This window comes from Prionailurus bengalensis, chromosome C2 (assembly GCF_016509475.1).
Source record: "Prionailurus bengalensis isolate Pbe53 chromosome C2, Fcat_Pben_1.1_paternal_pri, whole genome shotgun sequence".
Taxonomy (NCBI): domain Eukaryota; kingdom Metazoa; phylum Chordata; class Mammalia; order Carnivora; family Felidae; genus Prionailurus; species Prionailurus bengalensis.
In genome coordinates, this window is record NC_057350.1 from 29,493,356 (window position 1) to 29,513,914 (window position 20,559).

General features: G+C 33.4%; 1 protein-coding gene across 1 annotated transcript in view; it reads left to right on the forward strand.

The window, feature by feature from the left end:
- The window catches only part of ROBO2 (roundabout guidance receptor 2), a 1,723,333-nt gene that overhangs the window by 11,315 nt on the left and 1,691,459 nt on the right, over positions 1-20,559 (forward strand). Inside the window, exon 2 of the mRNA XM_043593855.1 lies at positions 13,368-13,487. Coding sequence (XP_043449790.1) covers positions 13,379-13,487 — 109 coding nt within the window. The 5' untranslated portion in view covers positions 13,368-13,378. The remainder of the gene's footprint in view (positions 1-13,367; positions 13,488-20,559) is intronic.

A 20,559-nucleotide genomic window follows, 5' to 3' on the forward strand; every position in this document is an offset into this window, starting at 1 on the left:
GTTATATAATGTCAATAAACTTAAAATCTGATATATGATAAATATGGTCTTTCAAATCAGTGGGGAAATGATAAATGATTCATAAAATGATGTTCAAGTAATTGGCTATGTGCTTCATAGTTGTAAAAAGTTATAATACACCCAATTAATTTCACAGTAGGCACTGAGTAAACGCCTCCAAATATAAAGAAGAAAATATATAGGCAAATGTCATTTGTAATATTAGGGCTAAATTAACTTTCCAAAGTATAACCCAACCAAAGACAGAAACTAATAAAGACTGATGGATTGGACTTTGTTAAAGTGAAAAACTTTAATATTTCAAATGATACCATCACTGGATATAAAAAGAAAATGCCAAATCAGGAGAAAGTATTTGCAATTCACTTGACATATTTGACATATAAATAGTCCAATAAATCATTACGAATGGTCCAATAGCAAAAAAGGACAGGGGACCTGGGTGGCTCAGTTTGTTGAGCTTCTGATTTCAGCTCAGGAGGTCAAGATCTCAGGGCCCATGAGTTTGAGTCCTGCATCAAGCTCTGTGCTGACAGCTCAGAGCCGAGAGCCTGCTGCGGATTCTGTGTCTCCCTCTCTCTGCCTCTCCCCCACTCACTTTCTCTCTCTCTCTCTCTCTCTCTCTCTCTCTCTCTCTCTTTCTCTCTTTCTCTCTCAAAAAATAATAAATAAACATTTAAAAAATAAGAAAAAAAAGACAAAGTACATTGGCAGGAAACACTGAGACTCAAATGAATACTAAATGTATTAGCATCTGTATTGCTAGTCAAATGCAAAAAACATGGAGGAAATTATATATGTGTGACATTTTAACCAAACTGTAGTATGAACTTATTCATGCTATAAGTAAAACTGTAAAACTATCTGTGAAACTATATGCACGTTTGTGTCCATGTCGATTGTTTTCTTTTAGTTCTTTTAAATTTTTGCATTTTCCAAAGTATATTCAACAGACTCTTTGCTGTTGAAAGCAGCCTTTCAAATATAAACTCACCCATCACTTTCTCTAAATTTTACAGGGCCGAGATTCCTTATCAGAAACTATATTTCAATAATTATTTTATTGTTTTTAGTAGTTCCTACTTCAGGCTTAACTGCTAGAGGAAGACTTTTTTCTTTTTTTTTAAACAAAGCTTTCTGATGTACTTTTTAATATTATTATTATTGGAAAGAGCTTTTATTTCCTTAAGTGTTTTGTTGCCTAAGTATGATGAGTATCCGGCAGTGAAATTCAGTGGAACAGATGTTTATTGTGATATATGAGATGAACTTGCTTCCCTAAGCTCACGTAGGCATGAAATACATCTGGCTTCTATACATAAAAGTCAATTTGTATTCCCAAATGTGTTTCTGTGCATTAGCCAGACTTTTAGGGGCAGAAACCCTACTAGTCCATCAAATAGGGGCTTTGCTTAATTATGAAGCTTAAGTTAGGCTACAAGATGAAAAATACTAAGTTTTCAGGCTGGAGACAGAGTCTGAGCAGGAGAAGTTACTACCGAGTGTATTAAGGTTAGGTAACTGAGGCTGACAGAGCAACTTATGTGTGTATGTTAGGGAGGGGTGTATGCATAAAATGAGAGAATCCTGTGAAGCAGAACGTAATCAATTGTGTGAGCATATGGAATGCATAAGAAAGGAAATCCAGTTCATAGGAGAAAAATAAGGCGAAGCAAAGGGAAAAAGCTAATAAAGGTAAGCTCTAAAAAAAAGTAGGGCCGAATGTAAACAGTGATGAGAATAAAGGCATTTGGTAGGCATGGGGGAAATAGTATCCAGACTGTGTCAGAAAGGAATTTAGCTTGTGTATGCCTGTATTGCTAGAGTTATGATACGCAGAAATCAGGCCCCTTGAGGTATAGCAGCTCTACTTTTCTATTCCTCAGGTAGCCTTGAATATTCCTTTTTAATTTTAAAAAGACCATTTATTTGTGTGTGATGGGTTAACATCAAGGACATGAGATTTTTCTAGAATATACTAAAACTGATCAATAATCTAGTAGCTAAAACCTTTTAAAATAATTTGTGCTAGATCTTTATATCATATAGAATTTCATTGCCAGAGTGAGCAGTGCATTATACCTTATTTTACCTTTTTCCAGTTACTGAGTATGGTATGAATAATGTCTTCCCAATGACATCTACATCCTAATCCCCAGAATTTGTGAATATGTTGTATTACATAGCAAGGGGGAGTTAAGGTTGCAGGTGAAATGAAAATTGTTAAACATCTGACCTTAAAATGCAGAGATTTTCTTTCATTATTTGTGTAGGTCCAGTGTAATCACAGAGACCCTATAAAATGGAGGACAAAATCATTAGAAGGAGATGAAGTGACTGAAAGAGAGGTTGGAGTAGTAAGTTTTGTGGATAGAGACAAAAGATACATTCAACTTCTAGAATGGTTCTTCCCAAAAGAGCCTCTAGAAGTAACATAGCCCTGGATGATGACTTAATTTTAGTCCCACTAGGAAGACTTGTTTTGGACTTCTGATGTCTAGAACCATTAGAAAATAAACTTATGTTGTTTTAAGACACTGAGTTTGTGTTAATTTGTGATAGCAGCAATAAGAAACTAACACGTTTAAACGTTTAAATAACTAACACGTTAATAAACTAACACGTTTAAATACATACATATATATATATATATATATATATATATATATATATATATATATATATATAGCTATAGATGGTTGCTGAAGAATTGAGTGGGCATTTCAGGAAAGAATTGGGAACTCATTTTCTTAAGAAAGTCCTTCATGTCAGGATAATGAGAATGTAGAGAGATGAACTGTTTTATTTACGTATACAAATGATATGTAGGTTTAAAAAGGGGGTATCTTTTGAAAGCTAATAAACATGTTTTTGATTATGTGAGGCTCGGATGGTGCATTCAAGGTTGTGTTGGATAATCCTACAATCTTTCTAGCACTATGAAGTCATTAATAATTTTAGATTGAGTACTATAAACCAAGGTCACTTGGACCAATGCCTCTGATGACGATTAGGATGGCAAAGACAGCTTGAGTGATTTGAATTGAAGACCAGAATAGGGGGAAATAGGATATCCCACTGAAAATCCAATTTCTACTATCCATTCTAATAATATGTTTACCAACTAGTTATGTAGAGGACATTATGTTAAGTAATAAAGGCATAATCCAGTGGTGGAAACAGATGAAAAGTGTTACAATAGTGATAGATAAGCTGTTAAGGAGAAGCAAAGTTGCAAAATTGGTGCTACCTGAAAGTTTTCAAGAACAACAGGATTAAAAGAAAATAAGATTATGAAGTGTTGTATTTGCTCCCCATCTCCAACTTGTGAAAATAGTTCACAAAACTAAGCCAGTCGTGTTTTAAAACTCAAAGAACATTCTTTTGATCAAAGTTTTAAATGTAGTGCACCTTTCTGTTTTCTTTTCCTTTATCATTCATAAACTGCTTACAGGAAACCAGAAGACAAATCTGATAAATATGCTGAACATTATGCCTGCAGGGAGCATGATGTTCCTCCAGGGAATAAAAGCTTTGCTAGCCAAGGAATGATATTCTTAATATTTCCCAGTAATATGGAATGTATCCAGTTGAAATTAATAATACAACTTTATAAAAATATTACTTCTCATGAAGTTTTACAATTACTCTTTCTGTAGTTTATGATTAATGGCATCAGATTCATAAGTTGAAATTATATTTAATAATTTTAATAACTCCCCCAAAAAGGTTTCTTTAAAACAATTATGCCTTGGGGCGCCTGGGTGGCGCAGTCGGTTGGGTGTCCGACTTCAGCCAGGTCACGATCTCGCAGTCTGTGAGTTCGAGCCCCGCGTTGGGCTCTGGGCTGACGGCTCAGAGCCTGGAGCCTGTTTCCGATTCTGTGTCTCCCTCTCTCTCTGCCCCTCCCCCGTTCATGCTCTGTCTCTCTGTCCCCAAAATAAATAAACGTTGAAAGTCAAGTTTCCATTTAAAAAAATAAATAAATAAAACAATTATGCCTTGATTTCCCAAGTCTCCTTTGTTAAAAACATCTCAAAACAACTAAATTAAATAAAATTTATTCGCTCCAGTAAATTGTTACTAAAAGCATATCTTCTAGGTTTGACCTGTTTAAAAGTTCTTAAGGTGATTGTAAGGAGCAGTATGTTTCACAGTTTATGGTAGTTGATTAATCTGATTAAATCTTGGTAGCACATTGAATGCAGCAAACGTAACAGAAATAAATCTCAGATCATCACCTGAAATGTCTCCGTCAAGCATTTTAAAACAATTTTTAAGTTCACTAATTTGAGTCATTATACTTGACCTTAGTAGAAGGCCCATAAAAGTGAAGCTCATTTGAACTTGGCAGATATCATACACCAACTTTTTACAGTCACAATTCCTGTGCCTCATTAGGAAAATGATCATTACCAGAATCCCAGTGCTTTGAGCAGAAATGCATTTATTATTCTAGAATACTTTTACTGAAAAATTAGCCTGATTTCTCTTTTAGGTAAGCTCTCTCAGATAGGATTCTAATTTTTGAGTGTAAATAAACTTCAAGATATTGAAGGCAGCTGGAAGATGGGAATGACAGTAGATGACCATCTTCTCTACATTCCGTATCAAAGCCCTCTAAAGAACTTAGAACTTTATGCACTGATTGGTTGTATGTATTTTTTAAAAAATGAGTAGTGCTACATAAATTTAGTTCAGATAGTTCCTGCTGAATTGGAAGGGAGTCCATTTTTATTCCTCAGTGTTTCTTGACGTTGGGAAAGACAAGTTTAGGGGGTCTTATGAAATTGTAAAGTCTAGAGAAAAGTTCTGTGTTGTACAATTTACTGTTTAACAGGATAAGTTGACTAAAATCAATTTAAGTGTCACCTGTAGGAGGAATCCAGCGTCTTCAATTTATCTTAGAAAGGTTAAATAACTAGTAAAAGGTTATTTATCCAATTAGTAACTGAACCAACCAGTGTCAGGCTTATTAACTTTAAGACTATTGCTCATTAAACTACCTCTTTCACATAGAGTTATGGGTAATCACAATGTAACACCAGCATGTAGCACAAAATGTATGTTGTACATAAAATACTGAGTACAACAAAACAGTTTTTTCTATTCTCTTTTCCAAATCCACATGTAAAGAGTTTCTTGTGGAATTTCTTGACTGCCATGATGGCTGCATGTAGCAGAGAGATTGATTACTTGGACTTTTCCATACACTCTCAGAACTATGGAAAGCAAGGACATTCTATATTGATTTAACAAATTCTCATTTTTTTCACTCATAGTAGCTTGCCCTGAAGTAAATTGCTCTGTATTTGTTTCATTTGAATTCCATAGTTAGAAGATACTGTGATGGCTGAAGATCTATGGCGAATGCATACACACATGCACTCACACACACACGCATGCATACACCCACGCTCATCTCATAGTTTTTTTTTCTAATTTCATAGTTTTTATTTTTTTAAGTTTGCTTGTTTATTTGTTTGTTTGTTTGTTTAGAGACAGAGACAGCACAAGTGGGAGAAGGGCACTTCCTTTTTCTCAAGGAAAACAGAGAATTCTAAGCAGGCTCCTCACTGTTAGCACAGAGCCCAATGTGGATCTCGAGCTCACAAAATTGTGAGATCATGACCCGAACAGAAACCAAGTTGGATGCTTAACTGACTGAACCACTCAGGCACCCCATGGTTTTTATTTCTAAGTTAACTATGTCAAAGAAGAAACAATTCAAAGATGCAAGCTATTTTCCTAGACAGCATTTTACATCTATCCAATACTATAGACAGTATATCTTCCTATTTCTCCTTAAATAGATCTGTTAATTTAACAAGTATTCATCTTTATAAAATTGGAACCTGTGAAGTCCCATCTAGGTGCTATATCTTGACCAGGCATTTAAGAGCTGAACCTCAGTTAGGTGGCTTCTACTTCCTTTATAAGACTCTGCTAGCACTGTTTTACTTTTAGATGCCTTGCTGGTGGCACAGGTGACTCAGCTAAGTCAGCTTCCAACGTTAGATACTCTTACAGTTTTCTTGTACTCAGGTTAACTTCTTTTATAAAAAGCCATGCTCCATTTCCTCAATCTCCATGCTTGAAGATTATGGAATTATTTATTTACTTTGAATGTAGCTTCAAAATGAGATCTGCAGCTAAATAAGATGTGTACATTTGAGTGTGTGTGTGTGTGTGTGTGTGTGTGTGTGTGTGTTAGTGCACTAATACTGTTCACTGAATAAGACAAAGTGACTTTCGTAGTATAAGGAGAAGCTTAGAAAAACAAGGAATTACCTGGTTTGGGAGATTTTGAGATATATGATGTTGGGATTTATACTTCTGTGTAAACTCTTAATTTTATGTAGTATACTAAGCTACTGGAAACTGTTAAAACTGTTAAATTGTTTAATTCTCTTAAAATAAAACTTGGTTGGCACCAAAGGGTAACTTTCTCTGTAGCCTTCGCAAATAGACATTGTTTTTTTTTCCCACCCTCCACATGCCTTATGGCCAGAAGTTGTTCTTGTTCTTCATTATAGCTTTCATACTTCTAATTTCTTTCCTTGTTGCAAATTGTACTGTTCCTTTGAAACGAAAACACTTTGGAAATATTAGTCATGTTCTTTGTGTATTGTTGATAACAAACCGATCTCTTGGTCACTGTTGCCATTTATTTAAGGCTTTATTTCATCCTTTTTCAAAGTCTACTTCAGCTAAGTCCTAGTATCATTTTCAGTGACTTCAACATCCAAATGATCCTTCGATCATCAAAGTGCCCTGTTCACTTGTCGTCTTGACATCCTTATCTCCATTTCTTTTTCATTTCCTTCCTCCACTTTAGTTACCAATACATGGTCAAATCTATCTTTTGCACACCAGTGCTTGTACCACCAAGATCTTAATGGCAAATGTTCCACCAACTGGACTTCATTCCTCTTCTAATTCATTTGCTCATAACTCATTAACTCACACCTAAGATTCTTCATCTTCACTGACATTCATCCTAGACCATAGCATTTGTTGTTTCTTCACAATTCATCAGTACTCTGATGTCTTCATTTTCCACCATTTTGAGTGCACATATCATGGTTCATCTGTGGCACTCCCTTGCAAATATCCTAAGGTACATTTCCCAACCATTAATAGGAAAATGTGTTTCTAGGCCTCTACTCATTACTACTAAATATTGATATTTCCTTGGGTTTCATTCTAATCTCTCTGCTCTTCATACACATACACACTCTCTAAGCTCTAAACACCATTTCTATACTAAAGAGCTAGTAATTTTCCATTTTAGAATCTGACCCAGATATTACCTCTGAAGGTCCTTGCCTCCTTTGACAGCAGCATATGGATACTTGAGAGAAAACATGTCCCAGAAAATGGCACCACTAACCATTCAGATAACTAAGGCAGAAGCTAATGATAATTTTTGTATTCTTACTCTGTATTCTCACAATACCCAATCCAACATTCATTTAAAAATATTTTGTTTCCAAATATATGTAGAATTTTCCCACTGATTTTTATTTCTAATGTATAGTCTAGCCAAATTTGGTTCTTTCTTAACATCTCTGTTATCCTGCCTCATTAGTCTACCTAATTTTATTCTTAACTCCCAATCCTTTATTAGCCACATAGAAACCAAAGTGATATCTTAAAGTGTTTATCAGTTCATATCTCTTCCTACTCTTTCAATGTACTTGGAGTAAAACCCACTTTCTATGCCATTACCAATAATAGCTCTGTATAGTTTCATATCTTATCTTTCAGTTACATCACATCAGTCTTTCTTCCTGCTTCACTCCAATGAGATTCATAGCTCTTAATTACTTCTATATGCCAAGATCGTCCTTATATCGGGGTTCTTGAAAATTCTGGTTTCATTTCCTAAGAGACTCTCCCCATTGTATGCAAAGCTAGTTTTTGTTGTTTTTGGATCTAAGCTTAAATATTATCACTTTAAGAAGTGGTTCAAGTCAGATGTCCCCCCACCCACCCGACTCTATTGTCATCCAGCTCTTGGTTTGATATTGCATATGGACATATTTTGCAATGATTTATTTTCTTCTTTTAATTGGGTTTTCCACACTTGACTTTCTCTGTAGAATTCAAGCCCTATGAGTGCAGGGACTCTGGCGTTCTTGTTCACTACAGTAGCTCGGTAACTAGTATACTATCTGACACATATCTGTTGAGTGAATTAATCAGTTCTTCAATTGGTATCTCCTGTGTCTGGTGGTGTCCATAGACTATTCACTTCCCTTAATTTCCACATCTCAGAGTCTCCTTGTCCTACCTTATGAGGTCAGGGAATCTGGTCTGGAGATTACTCAGCCTTAAGTCCACTTGAGAGGATGTCAGGATATGTAGGAATGGACTTATGCTTCTTCAGTAATTCCATCGTGTTTAGGAAGATCACTCTGCCTCTCTGGAGAGATGTTAGGCTCTTGTGGTTCCTTTGGGATCTCAAACAATAGGAACATTACTACTAAACTTGTTTTAGGTCTCTTGGGCATATTTATTCAAAATTAGACATAGATGACTAGTCACTATTTATGTTGTGTTTTTCTGAAAAGGCAGTCTGAATATAGAGTTTCTATCGTTAAGATTAGAAAGACTATGGATTTCTATTAAATCTATGTATAATTTTAAGTGGGATGGTATAAACCACACATTCCTAGCTTTATGACTAAAAACTATTTGGGGGCTTTATTATGATGTGTATTCCAAGGCTTCATCTCCAGAAATTCTGATTCAGTGTGTCCACAGTGACACATAGGACGATACATTTTACCAGGTATCCTAGATTATTCTGAAGTAGAACATTTGTGGACCACATTTTGGGACAGAATTGCATACTATGTTATATTTCAAGATGTTTGGTTTTTTAAAATGCAAACTATTTATCAGTCTCTCGAATTAATGACATAGTATAATTTTAATACTTTATAGCTTATAGGAATTTTAGAGATTTTTTTCATTTGTCACATATGTAGAGACTGAATCTTAAAAAGATTAATTAATTTGTCAAGATATTAACTGGGGTCAGCATCTAAGTTTCTTATCACTGCCTGGGCTTTTATTCTAAAGCATGGTGGCCTACAGTAATATTTTCAGCTTCAAAGTTTTATACTGTTGAAAAATAAAATAAATATAAATGTATTGATATTATTATATGTACATTTATATTTACACATATTGCAATATTAATTTGGATTATACAGAACTTTGGCCATCATCACTACACACCAGGTGTATTTTGGACTGAGGTAGATCCTACCTACAAGAATTTACTAATGTCAAAAAAGGCCCTTTTAAAAATGAGTCTGGCACCCAGTTCAAGGACAATGTTAAAGTGAGACTCCAATATATATCTTAATCTAAGTTATTACTGAATGTAAGTCATGTGATGGCTTCTAATAAAAATTTCCCATTGAAAAAAATCAATGTTAATAACTGGAACTCAAGAACTATAATGGGCTCTATGTTTTTCTGGCTTAGATTGTGTTCCTATAATATGCTAAGAAGAAGAATTGATGACCTGTGAGCTATGGTCACTTCCTGATCTCATTTGGTTCTTTGGTCTCTAGTTTTAAAAGGGTGATCAGAGAGGTTGTCTTTTAATGGAGAAGTTAAGCAAAAGAAGCATCAACCTGGAGGCTTTTTGGCACAGCCTAACTCTCTCAATGGAGAAGCACTTCAATTGCCAAGTTAGGGTCTTGCAAGAAAACTGTTCCAGAGGAGATTTTTTTCTTTGAAGAAGCTGCTGTAAAATCTTACACAAGAAACTGGCTGGAGCTACAGCCTAGAGATGATAATGGAATGACAAGTCTGGGGGTATTACTTATCTGAATTCAGAAATAGATTTCACTGAAGAACCAGTTTCATGCATACATACAACCAAGGATGCCTGGTCAGGTCTGCTGGCTGGGGTGGAAGAGAACATCTAGAAAATCCATGTGAGAAGTGGAACTACTGGGAGTGGGCAGAAGAATTTTAGAAGTTGCAGAGATAATGCAGAGATGTTCTGTAATGGAAACTTCCACTAGTGTTGATAGTAGGTATTCTATAGCCAGGATCCTTAATTCAAGACTGCCCTCCCTAGTTGGTACCGTAGGTGTGAAGCCTCCCTCAGACAAGTGGTACCATTGTGGGCATCATCCGACACAGCGACACCTTGTAAATATACCTTGGAGTCTTCATACTCTAGGACACAATCCCATAGTGCTGTTTGCTCCAAAATCCTTGCACACCCAACTAATTTTCTTATTACATGTAATAAGAAATCATACATAATACATTCCTAACATCTATTTTTTTTTCCTTTGGTGACCTTCAACATGAAGAAAGTCATAGGAAGATGATTGATTCAGGTGTTTTATATAGTCATTACCAATCTGAAGTCTTAAATTATTCTCCACTTAAGGAATATCAAATCTATTTTGAGACAGAAAAGCACAACGGACCCAATTATCCATGTTTTAGGACTTATTCCAATCTTTAAAAAGTAACAGGCACAAGTAAAAGTACTTAACACTGACATTGTTCATCTACTTTTTATTGTCAAGTGCATGAAAATAGTGTTACAAAAAGAGATTTAGAGAAGTCCATGGCATGTCTTATGGTCAGTGTTACTTCTTGGACTGTTTACGATGGTTCATCTAGCATGTTATTTCTTAGTTATTTTGTTTTTCTTTCATAGAAATAAAAGAAGTATTCATTTTATGTTATGTGAGCACAGTTATTGATTTATACAAAAGTTTCTTAGAAAGTTATGATTTTTATATTTATAGAATGGCAGGAATAGTATATAGATAACACATCATAGTAACTTGGCATTTATAATATATTAGTTTTCCATAAACATCAACTCAGAAAGGAAGGTTACATTTTATTTTGATTACAATAACAATTTGAAAGCCATCTGTTCTTTAAAATTTTACTAAAATATATAGTGGAACTGGTGTTTTATATGCCAATCCTTTCTGAAGAGTGTTTTTAGATTTTTCAAATACTGCCACAGGCACCATTTAAATTGAGTACTGTGTGTAGGCTAGCAGAAGTTCAGGAAATATTAAATAAGAATAAATTTGCCAAAGCAATCCATTGAAGGGTGATTCGAATCTGAATTTTGACATTGCTGATACCAGATAAAAATGGTTATGCAGTGATTCAAGAGGACAAAGATCTACAAGTTAGTGGCTAAAAGAATGTGTACATGTACACACACACACACACACACACACACACACACACATCACTAGGGTTGGTCTTTGGCAACAATTTCCTACCCTGCTCCCTAAGCAAATAACCAAGCATCACCTTTGCTTTTTTCTATTATTACTCATCTTATTCTTCAATGTAAAGTTATTAGCAATGCTAATGTGCGTTGGCAGAGGGTAGAGATTTGTCCTGGACACCCCAAATTCTCTGGAAAGGGTTTATACTTTAAGAGATTAACTGTAATCATTCAACTGGTGTTTTAATGATTTTCAATTTGAAGATGTTTATTTGGAATGAATACATGAGTTACTATATGCAGGAGATCTCCTTTTCCTCTCAGTATTCTTTTTGGAATGCTTGATGGACTATAGTTAGAGCTACATTTCTGCTTACTAATCTGTTGTTCAAAACATAGGCTCTGAAGTCTCTGTGTTTTGGCTCAAGTGACAACAATGATAGCTGCTAATAATATGACTTGGGAATTATGTGTCTTTTCTCTAAGCCTCTGTTTTCTCAGCTATGAAATGGTGATTTTTGAAATTGCTTAGTTCATAGTGAACTACATGAGACAAGAAATACAAGGTTTTTAGCAGAGTAAGATAGCCTGGCATACAAAAAATTTTCAAGGAATATTATTAGTACTAACACTATCACCGTCTGTCATCATTGAATTGTTACACTTGAGCTTGGAGATGTCATTGCAGGCTTCTTGGACTGTTTGCTCTTTTAAAATGAGGAGCATGATCCCCCCACCCGTGCTCTGTCTCTATCTCTCCTAAAAATGAATAAACATTAAAAAAATTAAAATGAGGAGGATGAGTTAGATGGTCCTTCAATTTCCCTTTATTTCTGATATTGTGAGGATGAAGTAATACAAAATGAATAATTAAATACCCTTCTTTCTTGATGTGGGAGAAAGGGAGAAGAAAAAGTTCTGGGTGCCTAGATTTCCTTCCAAGTCTGCTAGAATTATAACTATGTAGCATTTTGAATAGAGGGTTTATTCTGAAAATCTTTAAATTTACTTGCCTTAACTGTATACTTTGTCAACTTTGGAAAAATTGGGATTTGGGGTAATCTTTGAGTGAAGTTTCCTTTGGATACCTATTTAAATTGTAATCTTGTAATTTACTAATTTGGGATTTGGAGGTGTTTACCATTCTTATGTATTATCATGTTGAAGTAAATATTTATACATATACAAAAATATATGATTTCAACAATTTTATATTGCATAGAAAATATATAGTATATAGTATTGAACCTATTATTTTGCAACTTGACTAATTTTGTTCAACTTTTTATTTTTGACATTTATTCATGTTGATACATGTGGTTTAGTTTATTCATTTTAGTTACTATACATCATTCAGTTATAAGAATAAAATCTATTTGGTAGACACTTGAGCATTTTAATTTTTCACTATTAACCAGTGTGAAAACAAGCATTCAAGTACATTTTATTTTATGTGATATATCATATTTTATCAGAGTATATGAGAGTGCCTGGTTTATATACAGATATCTGAAATTGGAATTGCAAATGTATTGTGGCTTCTATAATGTTACTCTCAATTTTAAGTATAAAAGATTAGTTTTGTGGACATGATTAATCTCTTTATGTAGTTAAAGTTACTGATATAACTAGAATACCATTAAATTCAAAATTCAATAATATTTTAGGAGATATTTAGGTCAAATTTACATAAATGTGTTGAAAAGTCATTTTTGTATGTGTGCATAAAGATGACATGGTGTATCTATTTACCTCAAATACCAAGTTATAACTAGTGTCCATGTACAATTTTTTGCTGACTGATTTCCAGTAGATATTTTGGTAATACTTTTTAAGTATTCACAGGTTTAATGGCTTATTTTGCAAAGTGCCATTGGAAAATATCATTTAGATACATGTTTGAAATATGAGGCTGAGGATGAACGAGTTCTCATATTAATCATCATTATGAGAATCCCAAAGAGATACGTGATTTTCAAATATATTTCCATCTGAGCATGATAGTTTTTAAATACACATTGCATATTAGATATGGGATTTGAATGGTAATACATTTTTAAGGTTGTAATTTATTATACTTTTCACACCCATCCCACTGAATATGCAGTTTAAAATGCAATGGCCAGAAGACAAGGAAGTGTTACCAGAAGGATGTGGACGTGGACTCTGAAACTGCTTATGATGACCGTGATCTTTTGGAGTCAGCAGGGGAATGGTCAAGGTCAAGGTAGGCGAGAGCATGTTTTAATATTTTGAGAGCTGGATATGAGTTTCACTTTACTTTGAAGTTATGTGAAGCTTTAGTTTGATGTTTTAAGTATTTGTTGCAGTCTTTCTCCAAGGTTTTTGTTAAAGTGTGTTATAATACTTCCAAATTAGTTAAGTTGAGCTAGAATTAGGTGTCAGTTGTTGTTATCACATTTGAAGCGACTGCTAAAAAATTGGCTTTATTCTGTTGTAGTAGATTTTAGAGATACAGAAATGTTTGTGTGTGTGTGTGTGTGTGTGTTTGTGTGTGCACATATGCGTGTGTGTGTATGTGTAACTTTACAAGAATGTATTAATTGAAGGTTTTATACTTTTTAAGAGAAGTTTTTGGATCTCTGTGCCTTTCCGTAAGTGGTTTTTGTTTTAATTTTTAAATTTCAAGAACATATTCTCTGAAGGGTGTGATGTTCTTCAGAAATTAAGTGAAAAATTTGATGTTTCTCATTGCTTTGCCAAATGTATTTGGAAGAAATTAGCGGTGGAGCAGAGTCCTGAGGTTGTGGTGCCCTGAAGTGTCATTCACAGAGTAAGAAAGGACCATAGAATTTCTAATAAGGTTTTTCAGTGTACTGATTTGACAGTAGCTGTGTGGAGTGGTTTATGCCAAAACTAGTGTCTATGATATGTGTTTTGTGATAAATGTTGTATTATTTTTGGAGGTGTGTTGCTGCTCAGACACAAATTGTAATTTAATGTTTTATGTGAAAAAAGTCCTGACTCCCATGACATTCTTTTCCCTTGGAAGAGAATCCATTTTGACATTGTTTCTACTTTTGTTAAGACTTGAAATCTATGAGCAGGAAAGGTATACAGGCAGGTATATTACCCTAGATGGAATTGAAAGTGTATAGTGGTGTTGTATAATCGGAGTAGAGTTGTTGAGCTTTTGTTAGTCCTTCGGTTTCCAAAATAATAAATATTGTGTACATGAAAGTAAATTTATAAATCTTTCAAAAAGATGATTCAAAAAGGACATTGTTTGCTTACCATATGTAATTGCATTTAATTAATTTTTGAAGTGAAATAGAATGATGGTATTCAAAAATAGAAATGCATGTATGCGTCTTTGTGTGATAATAGGTATATACATACATACAGACAGACAATAAGTTTTAATAATGAAATAGGTTTTGATTTTAGAGTGTTTCTTTTATGCCATTAAGAATATAATTTAGTTCTCATTTTGTTTTTATTTTTTGATAAAAATAATGGAAGGAAATCGTATTTAATACACATAGTATTTTTTTTTTTCACCAAAGATCTAAAACAAGAATGTGTAGGCAGCAGCTACATCACATTTCTGTTGGCTAAAAGAGTTGTTTATTCCTCTGGCAATGTGTCAGATCACTAAAATGCAGCAGGACAACTGTTTTTCTGCAATAGTGATCCAACAGTACATTTAGTATTACACAAGACTGCCAAAACCCTTTCAAAGGTGATCATTTCCAGGGATTATGGCTTTTCTTAATGGGTAATAGCTTATTGGATATTTAAAATGTTAGAGGGAAAGTAAGTATCATCTCTTTTATTTGTCCAAGCCTTTTATTCTTTCTTCAACATTGATTGCTTAGATATTCTTTTTCTTGATAGTGACCATAATGTGTAAAAAACACTCCCTGAAATCAATCCCATGCTTAGCTATACTGAAGCTTGTGATGATAAATGCAAGTTAAGTAATTTAGTTTCTTTTTAAAAGAATAAATTAAAATAGACAGTGATTCATGGGGCAAAACAACTTAATAGAAAGCATAATGGAATGCTTTAATTTTATGATTAAGGGATTTTTTGCTTCCTTTAGGTAGCTAGATTAAATGAAGGAAGTTTCATAGGCATCATAAGAAATCTTATGATTTCAAATACAACCCAAGCAGCATAGTATCATTTAGATCAATAAAGCTCATTAAATACTAATTTTTTTCATCTTTGGACATGCAATTACACAGAATTTAAAGATAAAAGTTTTAAAATGAAAACTTTATATTACTGGATATATTTTTAAATAAAAATTTCATGGTATTTTACTATTGGTAAGAAATAATACAGTAAAATATATAAATGAAGTTTTCTCTACATTGAGTTTATAGCTTTGTCTTAAACTTTGATCTTTGGGACTTCCAGAGGTGTGATAACACATCAATGAAGTATGATTCTTATAGCAAATATGTGTGCAAAAAGTAATAAAATTATTTTAAGTTAAAGTTTCTTTAAGAGATGAGAGCAAAATTACATTGCATTTACATACAAGCTCTCCATATTTATCATTAGATTATATGCTAATGATTTGTAAGCCATTGGGAAACTTGGATGTTCTTTCCCCATAAAAGCCATGTTAGAAATAGTAATTAAGTTGTGGGGACAGAAGACAAAAATGTATATATACTAGAATGTACATAAAGCATCATAATCAGTATTAATTCAACTGTGTGCAATCACCACTTACAACAAACATGCCATAGGAAATGCATCCTAAATTCTAAGTAAGAATGTTGGCTGGTGATCTCTCTAGGGGCATCATGTTCAGGTAAGAAGGAAGGAGTGGAGTATGGGCTCCAGTCAGGTAGTTGTCCCTTTTCAAGTTTTCATATCTCTCAAGAAAAGCATCTGCTTGACTCATCTGTTTTCCTGACTTCTGACTTACAGAATAACCGGTGCATATCCTTGGAGTAGCATTCCCTGTCTTGCACTCTGCCCTCTTCTATGCTACTCAGGTGGTTCTTGCATTAGAAACTCCTTAGTAAATGAAAATAAAGCCAATCCTTAAGATAAAGTGGAATTTATGTGATTTTTAAAAAAGAAAATGAAGCAAGTAACATAATTGTTCAGGTTTATTTTGTCTTTAAAAGAACTATCACAGATGTTAGTACTAGAAATTGAGTGTCAGGTGTGTGGGAGCTTTATGAACTATCTTTATAAATTTTCTGTAAATCTAAAAGTATTCTAAAATAAGATGTTTATTAAAAAATTAAAAAAAAAACACTACCACAGATAGTTGTGAACATACACATTTCCAAACACACTACATTTACTTTTAGGGACAATCTAGATAAAACTGAACTGACATCTAATATGTATAGGTATAAAACATAACAGTTTTGGCCAGGGGAAAGCTGACTGCCCAGAGGGACTGTACAGAGACATCACGGAGCCCAACTTATTTACAGAATTCTAGGAGGTATAGGCAGCAGTTACTGTGTTTAGAGCTAAGAAATTAATTCTGAGCTCAACAATTTAGTTTCTTTCTTTCTATGACAATATGTTCAAGTAATGATATGAGATGTATATTAAGGTAAAGGTGTAATTTATATAAAAATTTAATAAAAGCCACTGAGATGCATGCGAATATAAAGGCAGGATGAAGCAGTTTGGAATTCTTGTTGAAAGTAAAGATATGATTAACAAGGTGAATTCTTGTTAAAAGTAAAGATATGATTTTGACTTTAAAAACAAAACATTCAGAAATATTGTTTGACAGACCTTAAAAATATATTCCTATCTTAATGGCTTTAATAAAGGAGTGCTATTTTTTTCTGGTACATAATAAGAATAATAATAAGAAGAATGGAGTGTGTACGCCACTCTGTTTCCAAAAACAAGTTTGTCATAGTTTTTGAATTAGTGCCATTTTCCTGATTTTTGTAAGCAATATAGGTTTTAAATATAGTAATATTTTATTATCATGAATATACAGAGCATTTTAATCAATTTAGTTTCCATGATTATTTATATGCTGAAATTCCATCTCTGATACTATATGTAAGAAAGTTTGAAATTTTGAAGAAGCCAGTGGAGATCATGTAGCAAACTTAAACTTTGAGGGCAGATTGATTTCTGTTTCTTTCATGACCAGATTTTGGGTTAGACATTAAGCATTCAAAAAATCTGATAACATTCAGCAATTATGATTTTTAGTTTCATGATCTCCCTTGTAAAATGCTATTTGAGATACAGGGCAAAATTTTAAAAAATAAATCATTTGGTTGTCCTATTTTGCAAGTTGTTAAGGATGGATGGGTAGATGGATAGGTGGATGGAAGGATAGAGTTTTCTCTCCCATCTCTTTTTCTTTTTCCCTCTCTCCATTGAAATATTTTCCCAGTGTGTGCCAAAGGCATTATTTTTCCCCTCATTTTTTTGTTTCATTCATAAAAAGAAATTTAAGTGATTGTATACTTCTGTCAGTAAATGAAGATAGTATCCATTTTTGAGTGAAGATTTATAGCTACCGCTTTTCAATTAGAGTATATCAGATCACATGATCTATGAGTTTTAATATCTTAGAATCATTACGAGTGAGAAATAATCACCTTGAAGGACATTAATGCCTCCAGAGTTTATGTTTTTCCAGGTTGCTTAGATAAATTGTTCTCATCTTATAATTGAATACTGTTTTAAGAGAAGTGAGCTCAAACATTTGGCAGTCAGTATTGAATGATGATTAGTTGTGTATGCCAAGAGACCTGACCTTAAAATATCATCAAGCTAAGTAGTGGTGAAATTGAACTCTGCTATCCAATAGAAGGCTTAATGTTTTTGGCATTCCTTATCAAATGTAAAGAGTTTTCCTTTGTGCTAGTTAAGAATATATATGTGTGTATGTGTATAAGTTGGTCTGTAGCAGAATTATTTATGTCCAGTTTTAGTTTTTGATTTAAACTTCTTAATATATAAATGCAAATCCAATACTTAAAACTCCCATAAATACCCACCCCAGCAACATTTAAATTCTAACAGCTTCTTGAAATTAACAACAAAAAGCTAGCCATTCTTAGACATTTCATGCTATACACCTTTCCCTAGATTAAAAATTCATATCATATGGTAAACAAAGTAGTTATTTAAGAACACAAATGGATTTACTTGAAAGAGAATAACATTTATTGAGATTTTGCCCTCAAAATTAAGATTTCTGAGAAAACTATGCATTTTAAATTCTTTCCAGACATCTGAAGGTTATATTCCTAAAAGATGTCAATGCATGTTATTTTATGCAATCTGCTTGGGAGCCTGTGAAGTAAGGAAGGTGATGCCATAAATATCTAATTATAAAGACTTGTTGTGGAATGCTCTCTTAAAAATATACTTTTTTTGTACATAAAGGGATTTCTCTTCACAACTTAAATTTGATTATTTAAAATGAAATAATTGTATGGTATTTTGTTACAGTGTTTTAAGGTGATTTCCTAATCATCAAAGCCATTGCCATAGGAAAAAATAGGGTTTAGTTGTAGAATATTTCATTTTTTATGGGAGAAGAACATGGTAATTGATACCACTTTCTCCTAAAATTATATAGTATTATCTAATCTTTAAGTGGCATTCATTCACAATATTCTACAAAATACCCTAATCATGCAACATAATAGTGTGGGTTTTATTTACCATTTATTTTATGTAATTTGTTTTGTAAGGAAAATCTCATTTTAATGAGGGTTCTTCTAATCTCTAAAAACTGAATTTATTTAGGAAAAAAATATTTTGAACACTGTTCCAAGTGATCTTAGCATTTTTTATTGAGCTTTAATGCTCTGTTTTTACGTGTTTGGGGACTGTGAGGGCACTTGGTTTAGAATTAAAATTTAATTTGGAGATTTTGTTGTGTTTGGAATTTGTTATGGAATTTAACTTCAGGAAAATGTAGGTTTATTGGTCATTATCTTCTATGGGATATACTAGCCTCATTTCTCTTCCCAGCCACGTGTGCGTGCATGTGTGTGCATGTGTGTGTGGGTGGGTGTGTTAAATTTAGAATAAAGAGGCCATAATAGCTGAAGATATAGAAAGAGGAATAGAAATGGTATAAATAGGGGAAAAAAGAGAGGAAGTGATAGAAGCAGGTATTAGAAATATATAAAGTATTCTGAAATGTGCTAATAAAATTAAAATGTAATGTAAATCAAAAAAATTAATTTTAGTGAAATTTTAGTGGTACTTTACCTACCAAAAAATAGAAATAAAGTGGTAAGTAACTGATTAATTTGTCTCCTTCCTCAGGAAGGCACTTAGCCTACTCCACCTAACTTTATAGTCTCATGGTATGAAGTGTTAAATTGTGCTTTTAATGCAAGTTAAGTTTGTGTGTGTGTGTGTGTGTGTGTGTGTGTGTGTACAAACTCCAGAACAAACAAACTAAAGAGCCTAGACAGTGGAGTCAAGAAATGCAAAATAGTCACATGTATGAGACTGTATGTCCTGGCTTTTGGCAGAAATTACTGCTTACTCTTAATTCTGTTTGTTTCTTTCTACCTCTTCAACCTATAATGCCATATATACCTCGGCACTTGAAAATCACTTCTCTGTCACTTATTATGTTTCCTTTAAAAGCTCATGAATTACACATGATTTTCAGAGTTGCCAACTTAGATTTCAAGAGACTTCAAAAAAATTAATCTGGCACCTTTCCATTATGAAGGCTGTACACAATGTTCACAAGCTAGTGCTGGTCTTTTAACGGACATGTGCCTCATGCATCAACAACTTTCTTCCCTTTTTCTCAAAAGTTAGGAAGCACTGAGATTTCTATTTGGTCATGTCACATATTGATCTATTTATTAACCATAGTTTTATCAAAGCGTAAACTATTTTTAGTTTTTATAGTTAATTGTGTGTGACATAAAAATTGAGATGCAATGTGTATTATGCTTTTGTTCTTATGATGATTTTTTTAAAGTTATATTTCCTGCAGTAACTTCTAATTCTCATTTTCTAGATCTTCCTTTCTCTTTTTTCTTTAGCTGCCTATCTTCCTTTTGTCCCTTAACTCAGATATCCCCTGCTCTGTCTCTGCCCAGATTCCACACTATTTTTTTGATGTTGATCTCTATAGTTTTCAAAGATCCCCATGACAACCCTATCAATATTTCTCGATATGCACTATAATTGTTCATTTGTGTCTTTTCCTTATTTATAAGCTCCTTGATGGCTCAGACTATATAGGTATCTACTCAACAGAAGCTTATAAAGTATTTACCTTGAACCAGGAACTATTCTGGATGCTAGTGATAAAGTAGTTAAGAAAATTGACAAGCAATCCT